The 19,803-nt window shown below is 68.0% G+C and overlaps 2 protein-coding genes across 12 annotated transcripts in view; one reads left to right on the forward strand and one right to left on the reverse strand.

Moving 5' to 3' along the window:
- The first annotated feature begins 254 nt into the window (after nucleotides 1-254).
- Nucleotides 255-7,278, forward strand: CBARP (CACN subunit beta associated regulatory protein). Of its 8 annotated transcripts, XM_058728575.1 has the most exons (10): nucleotides 375-1,078; nucleotides 1,172-1,311; nucleotides 1,514-1,578; nucleotides 1,924-2,068; nucleotides 2,275-2,446; nucleotides 2,627-2,815; nucleotides 3,172-3,382; nucleotides 4,515-4,698; nucleotides 4,819-4,899; nucleotides 5,619-7,278. In XM_058728575.1, exons 1-10 carry the CDS (start codon nucleotides 983-985, stop codon nucleotides 6,685-6,687), a joined length of 2,352 nt encoding a protein of 783 aa, XP_058584558.1. In that variant the 5' UTR covers nucleotides 375-982; the 3' UTR covers nucleotides 6,688-7,278. The 8 variants fall into 8 exon arrangements, with proteins under 8 accessions (XP_058584557.1, XP_058584559.1, XP_058584555.1 ...); XM_058728574.1 differs by having other exon boundaries at nucleotides 255-1,078; nucleotides 2,351-2,446; nucleotides 2,668-2,815; nucleotides 4,515-4,899; XM_058728576.1 differs by having other exon boundaries at nucleotides 255-1,078; nucleotides 2,351-2,446; nucleotides 2,668-2,764; nucleotides 4,515-4,899.
- Nucleotides 7,279-8,030: 752 nt separating this feature from the next.
- STK11 (serine/threonine kinase 11) overlaps nucleotides 8,031-19,803 on the reverse strand; it is a 19,291-nt gene continuing 7,518 nt past the window's right edge. Inside the window, exons 2-11 of one of the 4 annotated variants that reach the window (XM_058728580.1) lie at nucleotides 18,250-18,333; nucleotides 17,002-17,091; nucleotides 16,168-16,300; nucleotides 15,943-16,079; nucleotides 14,769-14,896; nucleotides 12,529-12,586; nucleotides 12,062-12,258; nucleotides 11,803-11,844; nucleotides 9,386-9,604; nucleotides 8,031-8,569 (exon numbers count right to left, since the gene is read on the reverse strand). In XM_058728580.1, the coding sequence (XP_058584563.1) occupies nucleotides 9,402-9,604; nucleotides 11,803-11,844; nucleotides 12,062-12,258; nucleotides 12,529-12,586; nucleotides 14,769-14,896; nucleotides 15,943-16,079; nucleotides 16,168-16,300; nucleotides 17,002-17,091; nucleotides 18,250-18,333 (1,072 nt within the window). In that variant the 3' untranslated portion in view covers nucleotides 8,031-8,569; nucleotides 9,386-9,401. Of the gene's footprint in view, nucleotides 8,570-9,385; nucleotides 9,605-11,535; nucleotides 11,845-12,061; nucleotides 12,259-12,528; nucleotides 12,587-14,768; nucleotides 14,897-15,942; nucleotides 16,080-16,167; nucleotides 16,301-17,001; nucleotides 17,092-18,249; nucleotides 18,334-19,803 lie in introns of those variants that run through there. The other 3 variants (XM_058728581.1, XM_058728583.1, XM_058728582.1) reach the window with 3 other exon arrangements.

The raw sequence follows: 19,803 nt of genomic DNA on the forward strand, positions 1-19,803 counted from the left end.
TCCCGGCCCGGCCTCTGCTCGCTGAGATCCCGGAGTGCAGTCCCCGGTCCTTCCCACCGGGAGGAGCTGGCGTTGGGGAGGGCCGTCAGGTGCAACGTGCGAGCAGTCCCTTTGCCGAGGGCTGAGCTCCCGTCCCCGGCCTCAGTTTACTCCTAGCGCCAGGCAGAGGTGGAGGCTGGCCTGCTCGCCCGCCGAGGCGCCGGGCCCCGCGCTGGGCACCGGCGGGGAGGCCGCTGCAGCAGCCATCTTGCCGCCCAGGACCGGCTCAAGCCGCCCTGCAGGAGGCCTCCCTCCCCCGCGCCCCCTCCTCTCCCCAGTGCTCCCTGGCAACCCCCCCCCCCCCCACTTCCCCCTCCCCTCTCGGCCCGCTGGCTCGGTCGCCATGGGAACCAGATTCTTCAGGGCTGGGAACACATGCGCCTTCTTTGGCCTTTTCGCTCCCCCTAGCACCGGGGGGGGGGGGCGGGGGGGGACAGCTACCTCCGGGAGTCGTGACTTGGTAGTCCCTGAGCTCCGTGCCTCCGCCCCCCTCCACGGTCCCTGTACCGCTACCGCGGAACCAGCCTCTTGCGCTGGGGCAGCCCCTTCCTCTCCCGTGAGGGGGCAGGCAGGGCTCCTGGGTCTCGCGGGAGCGAGCTGACAGCCTCAGTTTCCCTATGCCTCCTAGGAGTGCTTCCCCTTTTCCGGGCAGGCTTCCCGGCCAGCTCGCCGGGCCGGCCCCACCGGCTGGGGAGGTGGTGGAGAGCAGACGCCTCCCCCGTTTTGAGCAGGGGGAAACGGAGGTCCCGGGGTCGATCTAAGCAGGGTGGGGGCTGCCCCGGGGCTCTCCTCCACCTCTCCGTGAGTCACCGCCCCCCTGTGGACTCTTACTCCCACTCCCTCTCCCTGGGAGCCGGGAGGGAGAGCAGGCGGAGGAGCTGGTCTGAGCACGCCCTGTCCCCCCGCCCCCCCACCTCCCCCCGCCCCCCCTCCTAGCTTCAAGATGCAGCCCACGCCCACCATGGCCACCGCCGCCGCAAGCACCGCCGCCACGGCTGCCCTGACCTCGAGGTGGGACAACACCACCAGCAGCCCCACCGTGAGTGAGGGGGCCCAGAGTGGGGCTGCTGGGCTGGGCGGGGCGGGCCTCCGGAGGCCGCCCCCAGCGGTCCTGACCCCTGCCGGCCCACAGGCGGAGCCTGACCCCATCCTCAACAACTACGTGCTGCTGGTGGTGGTCCTGTCGCTCTTTGTCGGTGGCACTCTCGTGGTGCTGTCCGGAGTCCTGCTCCTGTGCAGGCGCTGCTGGGAGGTCCACCGGCGCTTCAACAGGTGTGCAGCCCACCCAGCCGAGGGGCCCCCCTGGGAGCGCCAGCGGGGGGTGGGGAGGAGGGGGACGTGCGCGAGGGCTTGCGCTTGCTCCGGGCATCCGGGGGCCTGTGTGGGGCCGGGTGAGTGCGGGCTGCCTGGGCTGCGGGCAGCACTGTCTGCCTGCCCCGTCCCACCTTGGGGCCCCCCCGCGGTCTCTCCCCAGAGCCATGGAGGAAGCAGAGAAGACCACCACCACGTACCTGGACAGCAGCGCTCATCCAGCCCAAGGTGCGGCGCCCCCGCCAGGCTCTGACCCCTGCCCACCTGCCCGCCCTCCTGCCCGCCCCCTTGGGCCGCCTGACCGGCTGTGTCTGTCTGTCTCCCCCACCAGACTGGGCGCAGCTCGATTCCGACTCATCTCTGTTTCCTTAGAGCCCGCGTAGGTGCTCACAGGCGCGTGCTGAGCGAGTGAGTGTGTGAGCGGATGTGTGAGTGCCCACCTCGCCCCTGCCCCCTCCCAGCGCTCAGTCGGGCCCCACCCCTCGACCCTTCCCCGACCCACCCCCCAGCCAGTCGCCGGTCCAGCACCAGGCGAGGCCCGCCCGGGGCCCACCCTCTCGGCTCTCCTCGCAGACCCTGACTTCAGGGGGGAGGACCCCGAGGGCCAGGACGCGGAGACGGAACGCTTCCTGTCCACCAGCTCCACGGGCCGCCGGGTGTCCTTCAACGAAGCAGCCCTGTTTGAGCAGAGTCGGAAGTCACAGGACAAGGGGCGCCGGTAAGGAGTGGCGCGGCACGAAGGGAGCCAGTCCCCGGGGAGGGGTGGGAGCCTGATGCCCTGCGATTGGGCTCCCTGGGAGTCGGGTCCTGCCTTCCGCCCCCGACCCCAAACCAACAGGGACGGCAGCAGGGGCGGGCTCGGGGGTTCGGGCTGAACACGGGGGGGCCGGCTGGCGTGGTGACGGGCAGGCGTGCCGGGCACAGGTACACCCTGACGGAGGGGGACTTCCACCACCTGAAGAATGCCCGCCTCACCCACCTGCACCTGCCACCCCTCAAGATCATCACCATCCACGAGTGCGAGTTGGGTGAAGCCAGCGCCACCACCCCCCCCCACGCCGCTGCCGCCCCCAAGGCCAGTCTCGCCATATTCCAGGTGAGCGTGCGGGCGGCCGCCAGCCTGGTGCTCAGCGGGCGGGACACCCACCCTCTGGGCTGGGCCCCCGCACCTCAGGACAGGGAGGGGGCGCCTGGCTGGGGTGCACAGAGGGCTGTGGGTCCAGCGCTCCCCCTCACGCACCCGTGCTCTTTGACCTGTTACTGCTTCCTCCCCCAGCCCCCGGGGAAGGCCCTCACCGGCCGCTCTGTGGGCCCCAGCTCCGCCCTGCCAGGTGACCCCTACAACTCGGCCGCGGGCCCTGCCGACTTCGAGATCAGCCCCTTGGCGTCCAGCGACTCCGGGGAAGGCGCCTGGGTGAGGGCCCCCGAGCGGCCCCTCCCCTCCCTGCCCCACTCCAGGACTGAGGTCAGCCTGTGGCCTCCCCCCTGCCATGGCTTCCCTTGCTCCTGCCCGGTCCCCCTGCGTGGGAGGGAGAGGGGCTGGCGGGGCGTAGAACACACGTGCGGGGCACTCGTCAGACCAGGGACGCGTGCTCTCGGACACTCGTCCTCAGGAGCCCGTCTGTCCGGGGCTGGGGACCACAGAGCTGCCCAGCGCCTGGCTGAACCCCTGAGCTTAGTCCAGCTGCCATCCACCCGCTGAGAGCTGTGTGTTCCCCCCTCTGCACTGGGGGTGGGGAGGGGGGCGCGCAGAGCTGCGGCCCAGGCTGGGGCAGCACTGGGAGGGTCTTTGTGCCTGACCGCCTCCCTCCTTCCTTCCAGGCGGATGCAGGCGCCCGGAGCACCAAGCCCGTCGGGTCAGGGGCCACAGGGGGACCCGAGGAGGCAGGTCCAGGCTCCGGGGCAGGACCTGTCCTGCATTTCTTCACCCGCCTGCGGCGCCACACCAGCCTGGACGGGGCCAGCCCGTACTTCAAGGTCAAGAAATGGAAGCTGGACCCCAGCCAGCGGGCATCTAGTCTGGACACAAGAGGTGAGCGGCGGCCCTGGGTAGAGACCAGGGCCCGGAGAGTACAGCCCCGGGCAGCCTTACGTAAGTGTGAGGTTCTGCACAGGGAGGGGTCACTGCTCCCCAGGGGCCTCGGGCTCCTGCCCCGGGCTGGCCAGCAGCACCCCTTGGCCACTGGGCATCTTGCCCCAGGGCTTACAGCTGGTTGGGCCGTGCGCTCTGCTCCAGGAAAGCAGGGGCACCGTCAGACCACGGCCGAGATGGGTGAGCTTTTTCTGCAAGCTGCGAGACCGTAGCGGTTTTGGATCCGTGGTCTGTCTGGCCGGGCGGTGTGGGAGCAGCCACAGACTGCGTGTCTAAGCGAACGCAGGGATGGGCCGGGGCGAAACGGTCTTCGGGATGATAGGTCGTGGGCCCATCTGGCCTGCGAGCCGTAGTGCACCCACCCCCGAGCTAACGCGGCAGCTCTTCCGTCCTGTAGACCTCTGGTCTCGTGGAGCCCTGGCTATAGGGCCTTCTTATCCTCAGCCCAGAGCAGGAGCACGTGTCGGGGGTGGGGAGGTGGCCACCCTGAGCCGCGGGTACCAACAGGCCCGTGCCCAAGGGAGCTGAGCCGGGACAGGCGGTGCTGTGGAGGTGGGGGGTCCTGGGGTCAGGAGAGAAGTGCTGCAGGGGAGGAGGAGCGAGTTCTGGCCGAGGCGCTCCTGGGCGGGGAAGGCGGCCTACTGCCCTGCCGTTGGGAGCTGAGACGGAGCCCGTGGTCCCCGAGGGTGATTGGAGTCAGGCATGGGTGTGCAAGTGCCTGGGGCCTGTTTGCCGGGTGACTGTCCCCTTTCCCACTGGGGCTGCGCCTAGGCCCTCCAGGGGGCCCGTGGGTGGAGGTCGAGCTGGCAGAAGAGGCCTCCCCTCCCTCCCCTCCGTGGCCCCCGCCAGCCTGTCCCTCATCCTCCCACGTGTCCCGGCTTCTGGCTCTTGGCTCAGCGGCACCCGCCTCCAGGTGTCCAGTGCAGACCTGCTCCGGCCGTGCTTTCGTGGCCAGAGCTGCTTGGGGGCCCCGCTACCGCCACGGCACCTCAGCGCACCCCTGACCCAGGCCGCTCCTTGAGCCCGGGGCCGGGAGGGACTCGGGCAGGCTGACGCGCCTTCCTCTGCACAGGCTCCCCCAAGCGGCACCACTTCCAGCGGCAGCGGGCAGCCAGCGAGAGCACCGAGCAGGAGGAGGGGGACGCCCCCCACATGGACTTCATCCAGTACATCGCCGGCGCAGGCGACACGGTGGCCTTCCCGCCCCCCCGTCCCTTTCTGGCCAGCCCCGCCAGCCCATCCCCCGCTCTCGGCAGGTATTTTGTAGTAGCTAGAAGCGTCAGGGGTGGACCTGTGGGCCCCTGCCCCACCCAGTCCCCCGCCAAGTGGCCTGGGGAGGGCTTTCCCCACCCTGCAGACCTACCACATCCTTCCAGCTCCATTGTCCCTCCTGGAGACTGCCTCACTGGGGCCACCTCTCCAGCAAGGACCGGAAGAGGGAAACTGGGGGAGACTGGGTAAGGGCAGAGGGGCAGGTGGGGCCCTGGACGATGGCCACAGGGTCCCCAGGACAGGACGCCTGCCCGGGCAGGGCTGCCAGGGGCGTGTGCCTGCTTGGATATTACTGCTTCCTGGTAGAGTCCACGGCCCCGAGGGGTCCACTGTGGCCTGGTGCCCCTTCCTTCCTGCCCATGTTCCTGAGAGCTGGACGGCCTCTTCTCAGAAATTGTGGGTACTTCTGCCAGCAGTACCCCCTCCCCCAGCCCCGCAGACCGAGCGAGGTACTGCGGTGGTGAAGCTGCCTGAGTAGTCCCGCTGGGGAGTAGGGGCCGAGCTGGACTCCCGCCCGGCCCCGTCCGTCCCAGCCACTTCCTCCTCCACTGAGGTGTTAGGAAGAGGGGAGCGCCACAGGGGAAGGCTACTCTGTGGGTGAGGCGCCAGCCACCTGCAACGCCAGCAGGTGCTTGGGTCAGATACTGTAAAAAAAAAAAAAAAAAAAAAAAAAAAAAAAAGCCACGACTGAAAGGCAGGTGCCAGGAAGGCTTGGGGTTGATCCAGAAACCACCCCCTGCAACAGGGACCGCCAGCATTTTCTTAAAATCCGCTCTCCGCAGAGCCTGGCCGAGCCTAGGGGGTCCCCACCGGCGCCCACCCTTCCGGACCCAGAGGCAGGGTGGCTGGGGAGGACGTGCAGGGGCGCACACAGCCTTCTTGACTGCTGCGGCCTGGCTTGCAGGCTAGAGGCAGCGGAGGAGGCGGGCGCCGCGGGAGGAGCGAGCCCCGAGTCTCCCCCCGAGCGCAGTGGTGGTGCGGGGCCTGAGCAGCAGCAGGAATCTGATGGTGAGCGGGACTCGGGGCCAGAGCAGGCCCAGACCACCTACCGGGATATCTGGAGCCTGCGAGCCTCTCTTGAGCTGCACGCGGCTGCCGCCTCGGACCACAGCAGCAGTGGCAACGACCGCGACTCGGTGCGCAGCGGCGACAGCTCGGGCTCGGGCTCCGGGACCACCGTGCCCACTTTCCCACCACCCTCGCCGCCCCCCACCCCCCGGCCGGCAGACAGCGAGGCGGGAGGCCCGCGAAAGCTGTTGCAGATGGACAGCGGCTACGCCAGCATTGAGGGCCGCGGCGCCGGCGAGGACGGGCTCCTCAGCGCGTCCGAGAAGCGCTCTTCCTTCACCAGCGCCGGCCGCACGGCCACTGTGGGCACCAGCTTCGAGGGGGCGCCGGCGCCCACCGAGGCGCCCGTCCGGCCCCGCAGCCCGCGCGCCTGGCCCCGCCGCGCCCCGCGCCGCGACTACAGCATTGACGAGAAGACGGATGCACTCTTCCACGAGTTCCTGCGCCACGACCCGCACTTCGACGACACGCTGCCCTGCGCCACGCGCCATCGCGCGCGCGCGCACCCCCACACGCGCAAGCAGTGGCAGCAGCGCGGCCGGCAGCACAGCGACCCCGGCGCGCGCGCCACGACCCCTGCCCCGCCCGCGGCCCCTTTCGGGGCCGACTCCCGCCCCACACGCGCGCCTCTGCGCCGAGGCGACAGCGTCGACTGCCCCCCAGAGGGCCGCGCGGGCGACGAACCGGCCGCGCCCGCCATCCCGGTCATCGAGGAGGAGCCCGGCGGTGGCAGCAGCACCTGCCCCGGCTCGGGCCTGTGCGTCGGGCCCCCGGGGACGCTGCTGGACAAGCTGGCGGCTGGCCTCGATGACAGACTCTTCCCGCCGCGCCTCGCCCAGCCCATCGCCACCGCTCCCACGCTGGCCGCCGCCGCGCCCACGTCTCCCGACCACAGCCCTGCCTAAGCCCTGCCTCCTGCACCCACCTCGTCAGCTTCTCCGGCGCCGCCCGGGACCCCTGCCGCGGGACCCGCCTGGGGCGCGACGCTCCAGGGCGCGAGCGCTGGGGCCGCGGGGCCTCGCGCGCGCACGCGCGCAGGTCTTCTGGCCGCCCCCACGTGCGCGTGCTCGCGTCCTCATGACACCCTCGAGCTGCCTCTGGTGGGCACGCGCACACGGTCCCCGTCGGGCACTTAGCAGGTGCCCTGTGGCTTCCCAAAGCGCGAGGCTGCAGGGCCCTGGCTCAGCTGGAGGGGGCGAGGCAGGCTCTCCTCTTCGGGCTCCGGGGGAGAACGTTCACCTGCCTTCCACCCTAGACAGCAGCCTCTGAGTGGTGGCGTCTCGGGCACAGAGCACCGGGAGGCGCTCGCGCAGGACCTGCTCCCTGGGGCAGGGGCGGGCGGGGCGGGGCGGCGCATGCGCAGGGCGCCCCTACCAGGACCAGTGGAGCCTCGAGGCGTGTCTGGGCTGCACGCGCTGAAGGCCTTCCCAGGGCGCATGCGCGGGCCCTCGAGGGCCCGGGGCTCCGGAGAGATCGGGGCCGGCCGGCGCCGGCTCTGCAGCTCTGCAGCTCTGCAGCGCAGGTCGGGTGGAGGCCGCAGCCGCCAAACCCCTGAAGCTGTTTACCTCACTGCGGCATGTGCTCGCGGCAGTCTGCGCCCCCTCCGAGCAATAAACAACGCCTCACCGCCACCCCTTCCCGCCGAGTTCCCACGCCCACCCAAAGCATGTGAGTGGGCCGCCCGCCCGCCCGCCCCGCAGGTGCACCGTCCAAAGAGCAGCCGGAACTCTGTCATGTTTTAAGACACAAAACCCAAACGGCCAAGGTTTCAAGTTTCCCAAGCTTTATTTATTGCCAAAAGATGGGGCAGCCCTCGCCTGCGGCCGAGTCGCCCCACCCCGCCCCTCCCCTCGGAGCTTCGTGCCGTCTGTGTACCATCCAGTGATGGGGTTTCTTGTGTTTGTTTTCTGGTTGATTATAAAGATTTACTGCACACTCTTGCTTAGTTCGGGTTTTCTCTGGGGACCCAGGGGCACAGAGAACTTGGAAAGAGGGTCAGGGTCCTGTGATCAGGCCCCCCCGGCTGCTGCACTGGGGAGCCCAGGGCCCTGGGGAGCTTCGGGGAGACCGGTCACCACTGAGGGGACTCCGGTCCAGCGTGGCCAAAGATAGACCCCCTCGGAAGCCCCAGTTCCCACCACCCGACCACCTGCCAGCCGGCAAGACCTGCAGAGCCCAGCCTGCCCCCCGGGCTGTGAAGCCCATGAGAGGACCACCCAACAGTTCCCAAACACCCTTCACAATCAGCTCAAATCCACCTGCTTTATTTTTTCTTAGAAAAAGGAAAAGGAACCAACCGAACAACAAAGACAAGGCAGCCGCCTGGCTCCCTTGGGCTCTGGGCATGCATCTTGGTTGACGGCCCTGTTCTACTGGCTCCTGCTGTGGCTGTGGTTTGTCTGAACACATCACTAGGTGTGGGAGGCGCTAACGTGGAGCAGAGTAAAAAGAAGTCAGGGGTGGGGCGAGGACCAGTAGTCTGAACGTAAAGTGCATGGCAGGGGCTTCCCGCGGGGCCCGAGTGCCGGCGCTCTCCCTCCTCCCGAGGCCCGGGGAGGGGGCTCAGCACAGGGCTGCAAAGTCAATGAGAGGCCGTGTTCACTGGCCATGAGGGGAAGGCCAGTCCCCAGTCCCTGCTGTCCCCCAGCCATGGCCCTCCAGGACCCCTGGATTCCTGAGGGGCAGTCGGCAAGGAGGGTGTGGTGGCGGCCTTTCTGGGCAGCAGACGTGGGCCAGCAGTCGATGGGAAGACTGAGGACCTGGGCCGTGGCACCTGGATGAGACGGGCTGCAGACGGGAACAGATGGGTCACTCCTGGGCCAGCAAACACATTCTGTATCTCAGGAGGCAGGGCCCACCCTGGGGCCTGCTGACAGGGCGGGGGAAACTGAGGCCTGGTCACACGGAGCTGTCAGGCGTCCAGAGAGACCAGGCAAGGTCGCACTGGTTTGAGGGGCCACCCTGTAGTTCACTCCCTGCCCACTGGGGTTAAGCACCACCCTCCACAGAGAGAGCCAGGCCTCCCTAAAGAAGCAGTTCTCAGCCTGCCTGGCTGGTTCTGATGCTGGCAGATAAGCACTCCAGGGCCACTTGAGGGGGGGCGGGGCAGCACCCTGGGAGAGGGCACCCCGCCTGCACCCTGAGCAGACGATGAGCTCTCCTGCACCCCTGGGGCCTGATTCCCCTCCACATACACCTTCTTGGACTGGGGCAGGCAGGAGCAGGAAGAGGAAGTGGAGGAGGCCGAGCGGCCACCAGGGTGACAGCGCGAGCCAAACCCAAGACGTCCCAACCTCCCACCCGGCCACCCGGCGCCTCATACACCTCTGGGCTGAGTCTAGCATCACCCAGGGCTGGCAGGACAGGCGGCTCCTGTGAGGGGCCCACCTCCTGCTCGCAGATGCTGCTGCCCAAGCCACCCCCCACCCCCGAACCCCCAGCCAGGGTCCTAGAGCAAGTGAGTTCCTCTACCTCTGGCCCAGATGCTGGTGGCGGTGGACGAAGACCGACAGAACGGTGAAGGGCAGAACCGGCCCTGGTCAGCAGTGGTGGGCCGGTGCCCTCGGTGCGTCCCATCCCCCCCGGGTCCCCGAGGCGGCCTACCTGCGGGCGGCGACCCTCACTGCTGCTTGCAGGCCGACAGCCGGCGGATCTTGCTGCTGGCCGAGCAGGCCTTGCGGGTGGGGTTGGAGGCGGCACTGGCCCGGCGCTCCACCTTCGACTTGGCGCTCAGCTGCGCCGACTCCGTGCCGTTCACGCACACGACTCTGGGCGGGCCCCGGCTCTGCCCGTTCTGACTAGCCTCCTCTTCTGGGACCTGTCCTAGGAGGGAGAAGGCGAGTGTGGGCTGATGGGGGCCCAAGACCAACACCCCCAGGGCCCCCCAGCCTGCAGGCTACGTCTCCGCCTGCCTGGGCTTAGGTCCTCTCTGCCCCGCCGGGCTCCTCCACCTCCTGCACCGCCTGTCCCGCCCCGGCCCCGCCCACAGGGCCCCTCATCTGGCTAGAGGGAGCCCACCGAGGTGGGGGCCCAGCCCACGCTCACCTGCCTGCTCAGGTTTGAGCCGGGTGTCTGCACCAGGTGGGCTGAGTGCTCACCATCCACCCCAGCACACGGGGAAGGGACCGGGGACCTGGGGCACAGGGCCCTGGGCTTGGCCTGTTCGCAGAGGCCACACCAGGCTGGGCCCTCGGGGCTTGGGAGGGGCTGGGCTCAGGCCAGGTGTGCGACAGGCATCTCTCCCACGAACGCCAGCCTCGACTCCCCGTGCCGGGCACGGGATGAAGAGATCGGGGCCCAGGGCCTGCCGGTCCCTACTCTCAACTGGGTGGCACCAGCCCTTGCTGGCCTCCGTGGAGCCATGGGCCTGGGGCTGCCTGCCTGAGCTGCGGGGGCAGGGGAGGGGAAGGCGCATAGGAGCTGGCCAACCTGCCAGGGCCCAAGTGGCTCATTCAGTGCACATGGAGAATCGGCCTGCTGTCCACAGTCCGCCCTCCTGCGACACAGGTGGAAAGCTGCCCACGGCTGCCGCCAGCCTACCTCTTCCCCAGCACAGAGCCCCCTCTGGGCCAAGAGTCCCACTGCCTGACAGCAGCTTCTGGAACATAGCATCCTAGGTCAGAGCTCCTCACTGCTGACAGGCTCCTGCTGAGGAAAGCCCTTGAGGGGGCCAGGAACCCTGCTCTGATGGAGGAGGGGCCATGGGGGGGGCGGGGGCAGCTCTGCACAGACCACCAGGAACCCAGCCACCGGCACAGCAGCTGTGGCTGAGGCGGCACAGGACCCGGCCTCCCTGCCCTCAAGGGACTGGGGCACAGCCGGCAAGCACCCACTCCACCCCAGCCCGAGGCCCGGCACCCAGCTGTCAGGGTGGGCGGCAGACCTCCACAGTGGGGACAGTCCGGGGAGACCGAGGCCAAGCAGCTGAGAGCCTCTGAGTGGAAGCACCCCACCGGGACTGAAGCGAGGAGGGATCTTGGCCCCAGCGCAGCCCACCGCTGACCCACAGGAGGTCGGAGAAAACCCCACTGGTCCTGGAGCAGGACTGTGCTACTTCTGACATGGACGACATCGTCCGGCCAGGCACGTGGCTCCAAGCCTGGAGAGCTGCCCTCGGGTGCGCCCTCCCCTACCCGTCAAAGGCAGCCCCTGGCCTCTCACACGGGCCAAAGGGCACACGGGAGCCAACATACACGGTCAGTATAGTCTGGCGAGGTTCTGGGGATTGGGCAGGGTCCTCACTCAGCCTTCCTGGGACAGCAGACTGTCTACCAGCGAGGGCCCCTCACAAGTTCCTGGCACAACACCCCAGCGACTCTGAGAGGCAGGACGCCTTGTTCTCACTCTCCACGGGAAACAGAAGCTCTGAAGGCCAGGGCTCCCAGAGCTAGGACTCCGTACACGTCACCTCCCGGGACTCCTGGGGCCCAGGACCCGGTAGGGAAACGGCTGAGCCAAAGCCACAGAAACTCGGGGTCCAGCAGGCGCTGGCTCTGAGATGACCCTGCGGCCGGCCACGACGGGCTGTCACAGAAACCCCAAGCACGCCCCCCCACAGGAGTGGGACCCATGATCCCCGCCCCGGCTCTGGCAGGAAAACGGCGCTGGGCCCACACGGCGTTACTGCCCAGTGGGGTCTCCCGGGGGCCCACCCACCACACAGGCCACCTCCACACGCCAATTCTTTCAACAATAGAATCCTCACCCCTGGCAAACGAGCCAGCACAAAGGGAGACCGGCATCACCCCCACACGCACAGCGTGGCAAACCTTTATGACAGGAGCCGACAGGCTGGCCCCAGGACACAACAGAGCTGTGAGCGCTGTGGAAGGGGGTGGGGGAGGGGCTGGGGGGGGGCGCTCAGGCAGCTGCACAGGCTTAAGGAGGGAGGCAGGGGTGCCGAGGCCTGGCCTCTACGGCACTGGAGGGGGGAGCAGCGCTACACTATGCCCCGAGCTGCTCTACGCCCCCGGCCTCAGCTTCCTCTCCAGAAAGGTCTGAACACTGGCTCCTCTGCGTGCCTCTCTCCTCTCTAAGCCCTGCCTCAGACGCCTCCTCGCCACCTGGGGAAGCAAGGCGACACGCATCAGGGCTGGCGGCCGGGCACCAGGAGGGCCACTGGACCCTCTCGGGCCGTCGGAGGGGCTTTCCCCCATCTCTCACCGCCCGGCGGGACGCGGTCTGCACTCCCCAGAACACAGGAGGGTCCCCTCCGGGGATGTGATCCCCGCTGCCGTGGGCAGGGGCCCCTGGGCCAGGCCGCAAAGCGGCCGCACTCACCGGGCACCGTGAAGTCCTGAGTGTAGATGATGTCGTCCTCGATATCGAACAGGTCCTCGTCCCCATTGTCGTCCGCACAGCCATGCAGATCCTCCAGGTAGGGCACCACTGTCATGCCTCGCCAGCGGTCCTTGCAGTCCGAGCTTGGCGGGATGGGCACGGGCTCCTCTGATGGCGGGTGCTTCTTCCGGAACCAGCTGTGGAAGTCACAGGTCAGGACAGTGCAGGGGCTCCCCCGCCCTCAACACGGGGCACCTCCCAACTTCAGGCCCAGCCTAAAAGCCAGGGGAAGAGAGCAGCCAGATAACCCAACCCTGCCCCCCACTCACTCCCACCACGTGCACCCCCCACTCTCTCACCGTGCACAGCCCCTGCACCCCAACCCCCGACTCACTCCCACCATGCGCACCCCCCGTGCCCCCAGACCCACCCCCACCACCACGGCCGGCCCCACACGGGACACTCACCTGTGTTGTCTGATCTGCTGTATGGAGAACCTCCTGGCTGGCTCGTATTCCAGCATCCCTGACAGACCAGCAGGGCGTGGGGAGTCAGTGCTGGGGACGTGGCCCTAGCCCCAGCCCGTGTCAGCCTGTGCCCAGAGGACACCCCCAGGAGAAGGGGTGCGGGCATGTGTGAAGGGAGCCCCAGCTCGGTGCTCCAGGCACTCCCCCCGCCCCCGGCCAGCCCCCCACAGGCCTGGCCTCCACCAGTAGGGCCGGCCCGGGCAATGGGGCCAACACGCAGAGTCCATAACTGCGAACACTGGGTGCGCACAGCCCCGGGCCCCACGAGGCTGCCGGCAGGAAGGTGGACACCAGAGCCGCCGGGGAGCAGGGCAGGCCCGCCGCAGCGACGCAGAACCTGTCCGTGTGCTCGGGGAAGTCAAGCACGCAGGCCCACTCTCTGCTGGCCCCCGGCCGGCAAAAGGCAGGTGACGCTAGCGGTCAGCATTGCTAGCCAGGACCAGACAGACGGTCCCCGAGACAGCAGCCGGAGAGAACGGAGGCCAAGAGGGCGACGCGCTGTGGATGTTCGCACAAGGGTCTGGCGCTGGGGGGCAGGTCCCACCCCAGAGCCTGTAGCTTCCACACGGGGGGGGGGGGGGGGGGGGAGGGGGGGGGAACAGCTCTGAGAGCTCGGCACGTCACACACCCGGAGGACAGCTTTGTTCTCCAAACTGCACGGCGATTTGATCTGGAGAGCTGGTCGGACCCCAGGCCTCAGGGCCCGGATGGTACTCTCCAGGCCTGGCTGCAGTGCAGGGGCATCTGCAGACCATGAGCCCCGGGGCCACCTCGGCCTTAGGGCAAATGCCTTGGAGGTGAGGGACCGGACTACTGATGCCCTCTGCCATCTACGTAAGCACCCCGATGGGGGCTATTTCAAGCGCTGATAAAAGTAAGGGCAGTAACGGACCGAGCAAAGGAAGCTTCCTTTAGAGAAACCGCCAACCAGCCGCTGCCTGTCAAGAGAAAGTGCGCCGTCTGCCACCTCAGCCGTGTCTGAAATGACCTTCGGTGGAAAAGAAAGCCCTCGTGGGGGGTGAGGGGAGGTGAGAGGGCCATGCTCTGGGCGCACTCGAGGACAAGGAGGGTGGACATCACAACCCTCCTCCAGAGTGCCCAGGAGCTTCCAAGGAGAACTGGGGACGGGGGGTGGGGTGGGGGGAGAAGGCCAGGTCTGAGCAGCAGGCGGGCTGGGCCACAGCGCGTACCGGGAACAGGGCAGAGCTGCTTCCCCCGTTCCCAGAACACCCTGGGCTGCGCGCTCAGCCGCCTTCGCCTTCGCGGGTCCTGGGGTGGCTGTCCGGGCAGGGCCCCAGAGGGAGGGGGGCGCCGCACAGGCTGCCCAGCGCTTGGAGTTCGGCCGCTGCAGCCCCAGCCTCGGCCCCAGCCTCGTTTCATCTCAACGTAAACGTAAGCGCCGGCCTGCCTCAGCTATCGGGAAACTCTCAAGAGCACGTGAAGTAACGCGAATCTACGTGAATCTACTCCTTCAACTGGAGTCACAGGAGGTCTAGAAACTGAACATCCAACGCGAGCCGAGCGTAAAGTCAGTTACACGCCAGAGCCTAAGGACTACAGGCAGAGACAGACCCCAAGGCGCTATCTCGGTGACAACTCTTAGGTACCACTCACACCTGAGGGGGTGCTCTGGATGAGCCAGATCGTCACCCACCGGGCCCTGAAAACAAACATCGAGGAACCCCAGGAGGCCAGCTGTGGCAGCCCCGCCCCTTGCGGGGCGGAGGGGAGGTGCCGCCCTGGCCAGGGCCCTGCGTCGGATGCACAGCGCCCCCTGCTGCACAGCCTGGTACACGCAGCAGGAAGAAACCAGCGGGGGGGGGGGGGGGGGGGGGGGAGGTTAGGGGGCCAGGCCAGAAGAGGGTGGAACCAAGGCCCCAAGCAGGCAGTGGGGCCCAAGGAAGTCAGCAATGCCCCTCCCAGCCTCAGCCTCAGCCTCAGCCTCCAAAGCTGATCCTGCCAGCCACTCTCCACTAACTGGGCCCATTCCTTGGGCGGGGGGGGGGGGGGGGGGGGGGGGGGGGGGGAACAGGCCGGGCATGTGGGGCGTGGGGCTGCAGAGATGAAACCTAGCTCTCCAGAGGCCAGTGGTCTGTAGAAAACCCCCAGGACCCCCAACACCCGCTGGCAGCCCGTTCCCGACACCTCCAGCCCCACAGGTGCCGTCCCGAGGGCCTCACCTCTCAGCAAGTCCGAGAGCGGGGGGCCGCAGTCACCCGGGATCGTGTAGTCTCCCTTCCCGATGTTCTCAAACAACTTGTAGATGTTGTCCCCCTCGAATGGGTACAGGCCTGTCGTGATGTTATAGCTTCGCCCCCAAGGGGAAGGAGAGAGGCCCGGTCAGTTGGGGCCTCTCCTGCAGCCCCAGCCTGGGACCAGCCTGGCACAGGAGCCTTAAACCACCCTCACCTGTAGGGCCTCACACTGGGTGACGGGAATGCTCTGGAATAGGTGGTGGTGGTGGTGGCAGCACCACTCTGAAAACACCAGAAACCACTGCACCGGACACCTTAAAAGGGTGGCTCTTACAGCGTAGGAGTGATCTCTCAACAAAATAAAACGAAACAGGGGAGCCCGGGTGGCTCAGTCGTTTAAAGGTCCCACTCCTGATTTTGGCTCAGGTCGTGGTCTCACGGTTCGGGGGACTGAGCGCCGTGTCAGGCTTTGCACTGACAGTGCGGGGCCTGCTTGGGACTCCCTCTTTCCCTCTCTCTGTCTCCCTCTGCCCCTCTGCTCTCACTCCCTCAAAAACAGATAAATACTTAAAAAACAAAAATAAAACGAAACGAAACACCCATGTCGGCCGGCAGCCGCCCTGCAAGAGGCAGGAGGGAAGGTTCTGGAAAGTTAGGGCCTGCCCTCTGTGGCAGGCACCACGCTGACCGCTGCTCACGCAGAAGTGCTCGGGGATGTGCCCCGAGGGACGGACGAGCAGAACTGGGGGACACGGTCTGAGACTCCTCCGGGGTGACGGCGTAGAGTCAGGACAGAAACACTTGCTTCGAGACAACAGCAGTGGCCCTGGGGTGTGAACCGGGGCAAACGTACCAGTACGAGCCCTCACGACCGAGGAGGAAGGCCCGGCCGTGTGCACCCCCACACAGCTAATCCCGAGGACCCCACAAGGCGGGGGGCGGCCCCCTCTGCTCCTACCCACAGGGGGCTTCTCATCTTGGCACCACGGTTTCTCTGGCACTCTGGCCACCCGGCACAGCCCGGGAACGGTGTCTGGGGGACACACTAGGAGGGGCGGTTCTAGAGGCCTGAAGCCCAAACAGGCCTGAGTCCTTGGTGGGCACAGGAGGGGCCCCTGGCGGGGGTGAAGCAGGGGGACCGAGGCCCACGGGCACTTACAGAGTAACCCCAGCCGACCAGATGTCCACCTTAAAGCCAGAGAAGGTGTCCAGGCCGTTGGCGATCTCAGGGGGCTGGAACGCTGGGGAGCCCTGGCTCGTCCGGCACGTGTCGTCCTCGGCAAAGGGGTGCAGGGCCTGCAGCATCGCCAGGCGGACCTCAGGGAGCAGCCCCCGCGGGAGCGCCCCCTCCCGCCCCCCGGGGCGCTAAGGGAGGCGCACCAACCTCGGCCACACCCAGGTCGGAGATCTTGAGGGTGCCGCCCGTGGTGAGCAGCAGGTTGCCTGGCTTGATGTCCTTGTGCACAATGCCCTGGCTGTGCAGGTACTCCAGGCCGTCCACCAGCTGGCAGAAGTACCTGGGGGGACATGACTTCTGTGGCCTGCCCCACCAGGAACCTCGATCCTGCCCCTCGGGTCCCCCTCGGCACCGGGAGTGACCCCGCGGCACCAGAGACATCGGGCCCCGCAAACAGAAAGGACAGGATGGGTGGCCCAGCAGGGAACCGGAGGGACGCTGACCAATCGGAGCCATTCCTGGTCCCACCTGGGGAAGGCGAGGAGGGCTCCCTGGCCCCCGCTGCCGCCCCACTCCAGGCAGCCCTCTCCGCGCTCCCCGTCGGCCCGAGGGCTGTGCTGTGTCCCCACAATCACCCTGCCTGGACGTGACCACATGGCCCTAAAGGGGCCCCTTGGGGGCCAGGGACCCAGGCTCACTCTGCCAGCTTCCCCTTCCCTCACGACACAGGCCGGCAGCGGGGCTGGAGCGGTGTGCCTCCCCGGGGAGGGCCAGCTGACCCGTGGCAGTTCAGGTCACTGTCCTCGGCCTTTCAAGGACCAGGAGGTCCCAGAGTGTCAGGCAGCAAGCCCACCAGGGGTCGGCAGGCACAGCCGCTGGGCCGGGCAGGCCGCAAACTGGGCCCCCGAAGCTGAGCTTCAAAACACACTGGAGCGTTCATGTCGCCGGTGATCGGAAAGACCCGTCTGAACGCGGGACGGGCCCGAGTGTGGGTGACCCCACGGGAGGGGGGAGCCACGGGCCCCCGCGGCGAGCACTCACCCGTGGGCCTGGCACACGGGGAAGCGCTTCTCGGGCACGCTGTCCAGCATCTCCTGCATGCCGCACACGCAGTACTCCATCACCATATACGTGCGGGGCTGAGGAAACCACGGACTGACAGGGACCGCCACCCCAGGCAGGGCCTGCCCCTGGGAACAGCCAGCCAGCCGCTCGCGGGAAGGGTTTGGGGGAGAAGACCCCAACCGCGCCTGACGGCCTGGCTGCATCAACAAACACAAGCGGTAGTGTGCAGAGAGATCGCAGAGCCCGTAGGGCGCCTCTGCCCCTCCGCTGACCTCCCCAGGTCAACCTGTGGAGGTCTGTGGTCGCCTAGTCTGGGCTCAGTCCTCCGGCCCACAAGAAGCTCTCAACACCCTGAGGGGCTCCCGCCTCACCCCTAGCCCCACAGGAAGCCCCACACCAAGAGGAGACAAAGCTTGCAGGGCAGGAGGGAGGGGCGGGGTGGGCAGAGGGGAGGGAAGCCTGGGGGCCCGCCAGGCCAAGCCGGAAGCGGCTGTGTCTCAGGCCAGCAGGAGAGAAGGTCGAGGCCCCCCGCCACATCTCCCCCAGAGGTGGCCCTGAGTGCACCATGCTGGAGAGGAGCCACGTGCTGGAAAGCCTGCCACTCTGTGCCCAGCAAGTCAGTGACAGACGCCTTTGTGGAAAGACATCAGTCCCTTGGCTAGACCTGAGGCCCCGCCCCCCACCTGCCCCCTAGAGCTGGAGCCGGCGGTGGGCGGAGGGGGGGGGTGGGGGGTGGGGCCCACACCGCCCTGAAGACACAGGGCCCTCCCCCAGAGAGAAAAGGGCAGAGCCAAGGACCAGCCAGTGAAGCACCCCTGCAGTGACACTCCCCGCCCCGCCCCACCCCACGTCCTACCCTAAACTGAGCAGCCGTGCAGGGCAAGGTGCCCTGCGGCGGGAATGCCAGACGCAAGGAGAGCGCCCTCCACGAGGCCCCCCGGACTTAGGGGTGAGGCCTGGGACCCCGTACTCCCAGCGCAGGGCGAAGGGAGGGCACAGCGCCCTCACAACCGAAGATTGGAAGACACCATGCGGACCTGGCAGGCGGCACTAGCCGGACAAGGCCGCCCTCCGGCTGGTGCTGCCCCGGCAGCCCCCCGGGGTTTGCCAGCCCACCACCCAGGGTCACCGAGGGAGGTTTGGGGTCCCCAGGCCCTACAACTCCGCTCGACCCTGCAGCCCCGACCCGGCGCTCGCAGAGGGGCCGGGCTACCAGAAGGATATATTTTTTGCTTCTCTTCATTGTACAACACGTCCACCAGCTGGATGACGTTTTTGTGCCGTAATCTCCTCAGGAGCTGGATTTCCCTGAAGACATAAAACAGAGGCGTCAGCGGAGGCGCCAGCGAGAACGGCTCAGAACACCCTGCTCCCCGCTCCGCTCGGTGGGGAAGGAGAGCGCTTGCCCTGGGGGCGCCGTGCAGGGGTGCAGGGGTGCAGGGGGCCGCAGGCTCTGAGGCGGCAGTGAGCAGCCACCACGTGCAGGAGCCAGGGCTCGGTTACACGGCAAGGCCAGGCCGTGACCGTCCCCGCCGCCCCGCATCCCTTCCGCGCCTCTTGGTGGGGACGAAGCCCCGGGCGGTGCGCCACAGCTGGAACGTGCCCGCAAGGCCCCCTTGCTCTCCCTGGCGCCCCGCAGCCCCTGGGGAAGGGCAGAGAGCCCAGGAGACCTCCGCGGCTCCCGTCCGGGCACAGGCCCCACCAGAGTGGACGCCACGGCCCACCCGGCGCCACGCACGCCCCCGGCCCGTGCCCAGCGCTGCCCGCTCTGCGGACGGCCCCCCCGACGCCTCGCCTCTCCGGGGTCTGAACGGGGGGGGGGGGGGGGCCCTCACAGCCGGCAGGTACAGGGGGAGCGGTCGGGCAGCCCCTCGGGAGGCCGCCGGCCAGCAGCCGAACCCACGGTGCCACTCCAGGTGTGTGCCGTGCCCGCGAGAACTGAAAACACGTCCACACGGAAGGCTGCACCTGCCTGGCCAGGGCAGCGCCGGCCACACAAACCTCCAAGCCGGAACCACCCCAGTGTCCACCGCACACGCGTTATGTCCACAGACGACTGTGCCCACCGCGCACGCGCACGCCCCTCAGGCGCATCCACCGCGCAGGCGCACATCGCTCAGCCGCGAGCAGGAGCGAGGCGCCCACCCCCGCCACCCCCAGGACGGACCCCGGACACAAGACGCTCAGGGAGGGAATCCGACACGAGAGGCCACGCGGGGTGTGAGTCCACGTGTGTGAAACGTCCAGAACGGCCCGTCCACGGACAGGAGGGGGGCTCGTGGGGGCCGGGGGGCTGGGGGAGGGGCAGGGAGTGACTGCTGATGGGGACCTTTAGGGTTGCTCTAGGGATGACGAACTAGATAAGCGCGTGTAGGGTGCCCATCCCCACGAATACATTAAATGCCATCAAACGTACGGAAAGTCTAGAAAGTCCTCAGCAGAAAGCTCAGGCACGGGCTGGAGAGCCCACCGTCCTCACAGACCCAGGCCCCGCCGCCCACCTCCAGGGGGCCTCTCCTGACAACCCCCCCCCCCCCACCCCCCCCCAGGGCAGGTCCTCTGCGGTGTGATGCCTGGAACCACCCAGGGCCCAGGACTCGGCGTGTGTGCACAGCCCCGCACCCCAGACCGGAGACCCCAGACCCAGAGGCCATCGCCTCACAGAGCAAAGCACAGGCTTGCAGGCACTTCCCCCACAAACTCACTGACCAAACCTGTCCCCACGTCCCCACGTCCCCACCCCTCCACCCCCGCAGAGTTCTGGGCGCAACGAGATTT

The sequence above is a fragment of the Neofelis nebulosa genome, chromosome 4 (genome assembly GCF_028018385.1).
Source record: "Neofelis nebulosa isolate mNeoNeb1 chromosome 4, mNeoNeb1.pri, whole genome shotgun sequence".
NCBI lineage: Eukaryota > Metazoa > Chordata > Mammalia > Carnivora > Felidae > Neofelis > Neofelis nebulosa.

Bases quoted from the DNA above. Each gene is read 5' to 3' on its own strand.
- CBARP (XM_058728572.1), top strand. From the start codon at position 983: ATGCAGCCCACGCCCACCATGGCCACCGCCGCCGCAAGCACCGCCGCC. The intron at 1,312-1,513 runs GTGTGCAGCCCA...GTCTCTCCCCAG, and splicing joins GTCCACCGGCGCTTCAACAG to AGCCATGGAGGAAGCAGAGA. The intron at 2,069-2,274 runs GTAAGGAGTGGC...TGCCGGGCACAG, and splicing joins TCACAGGACAAGGGGCGCCG to GTACACCCTGACGGAGGGGG.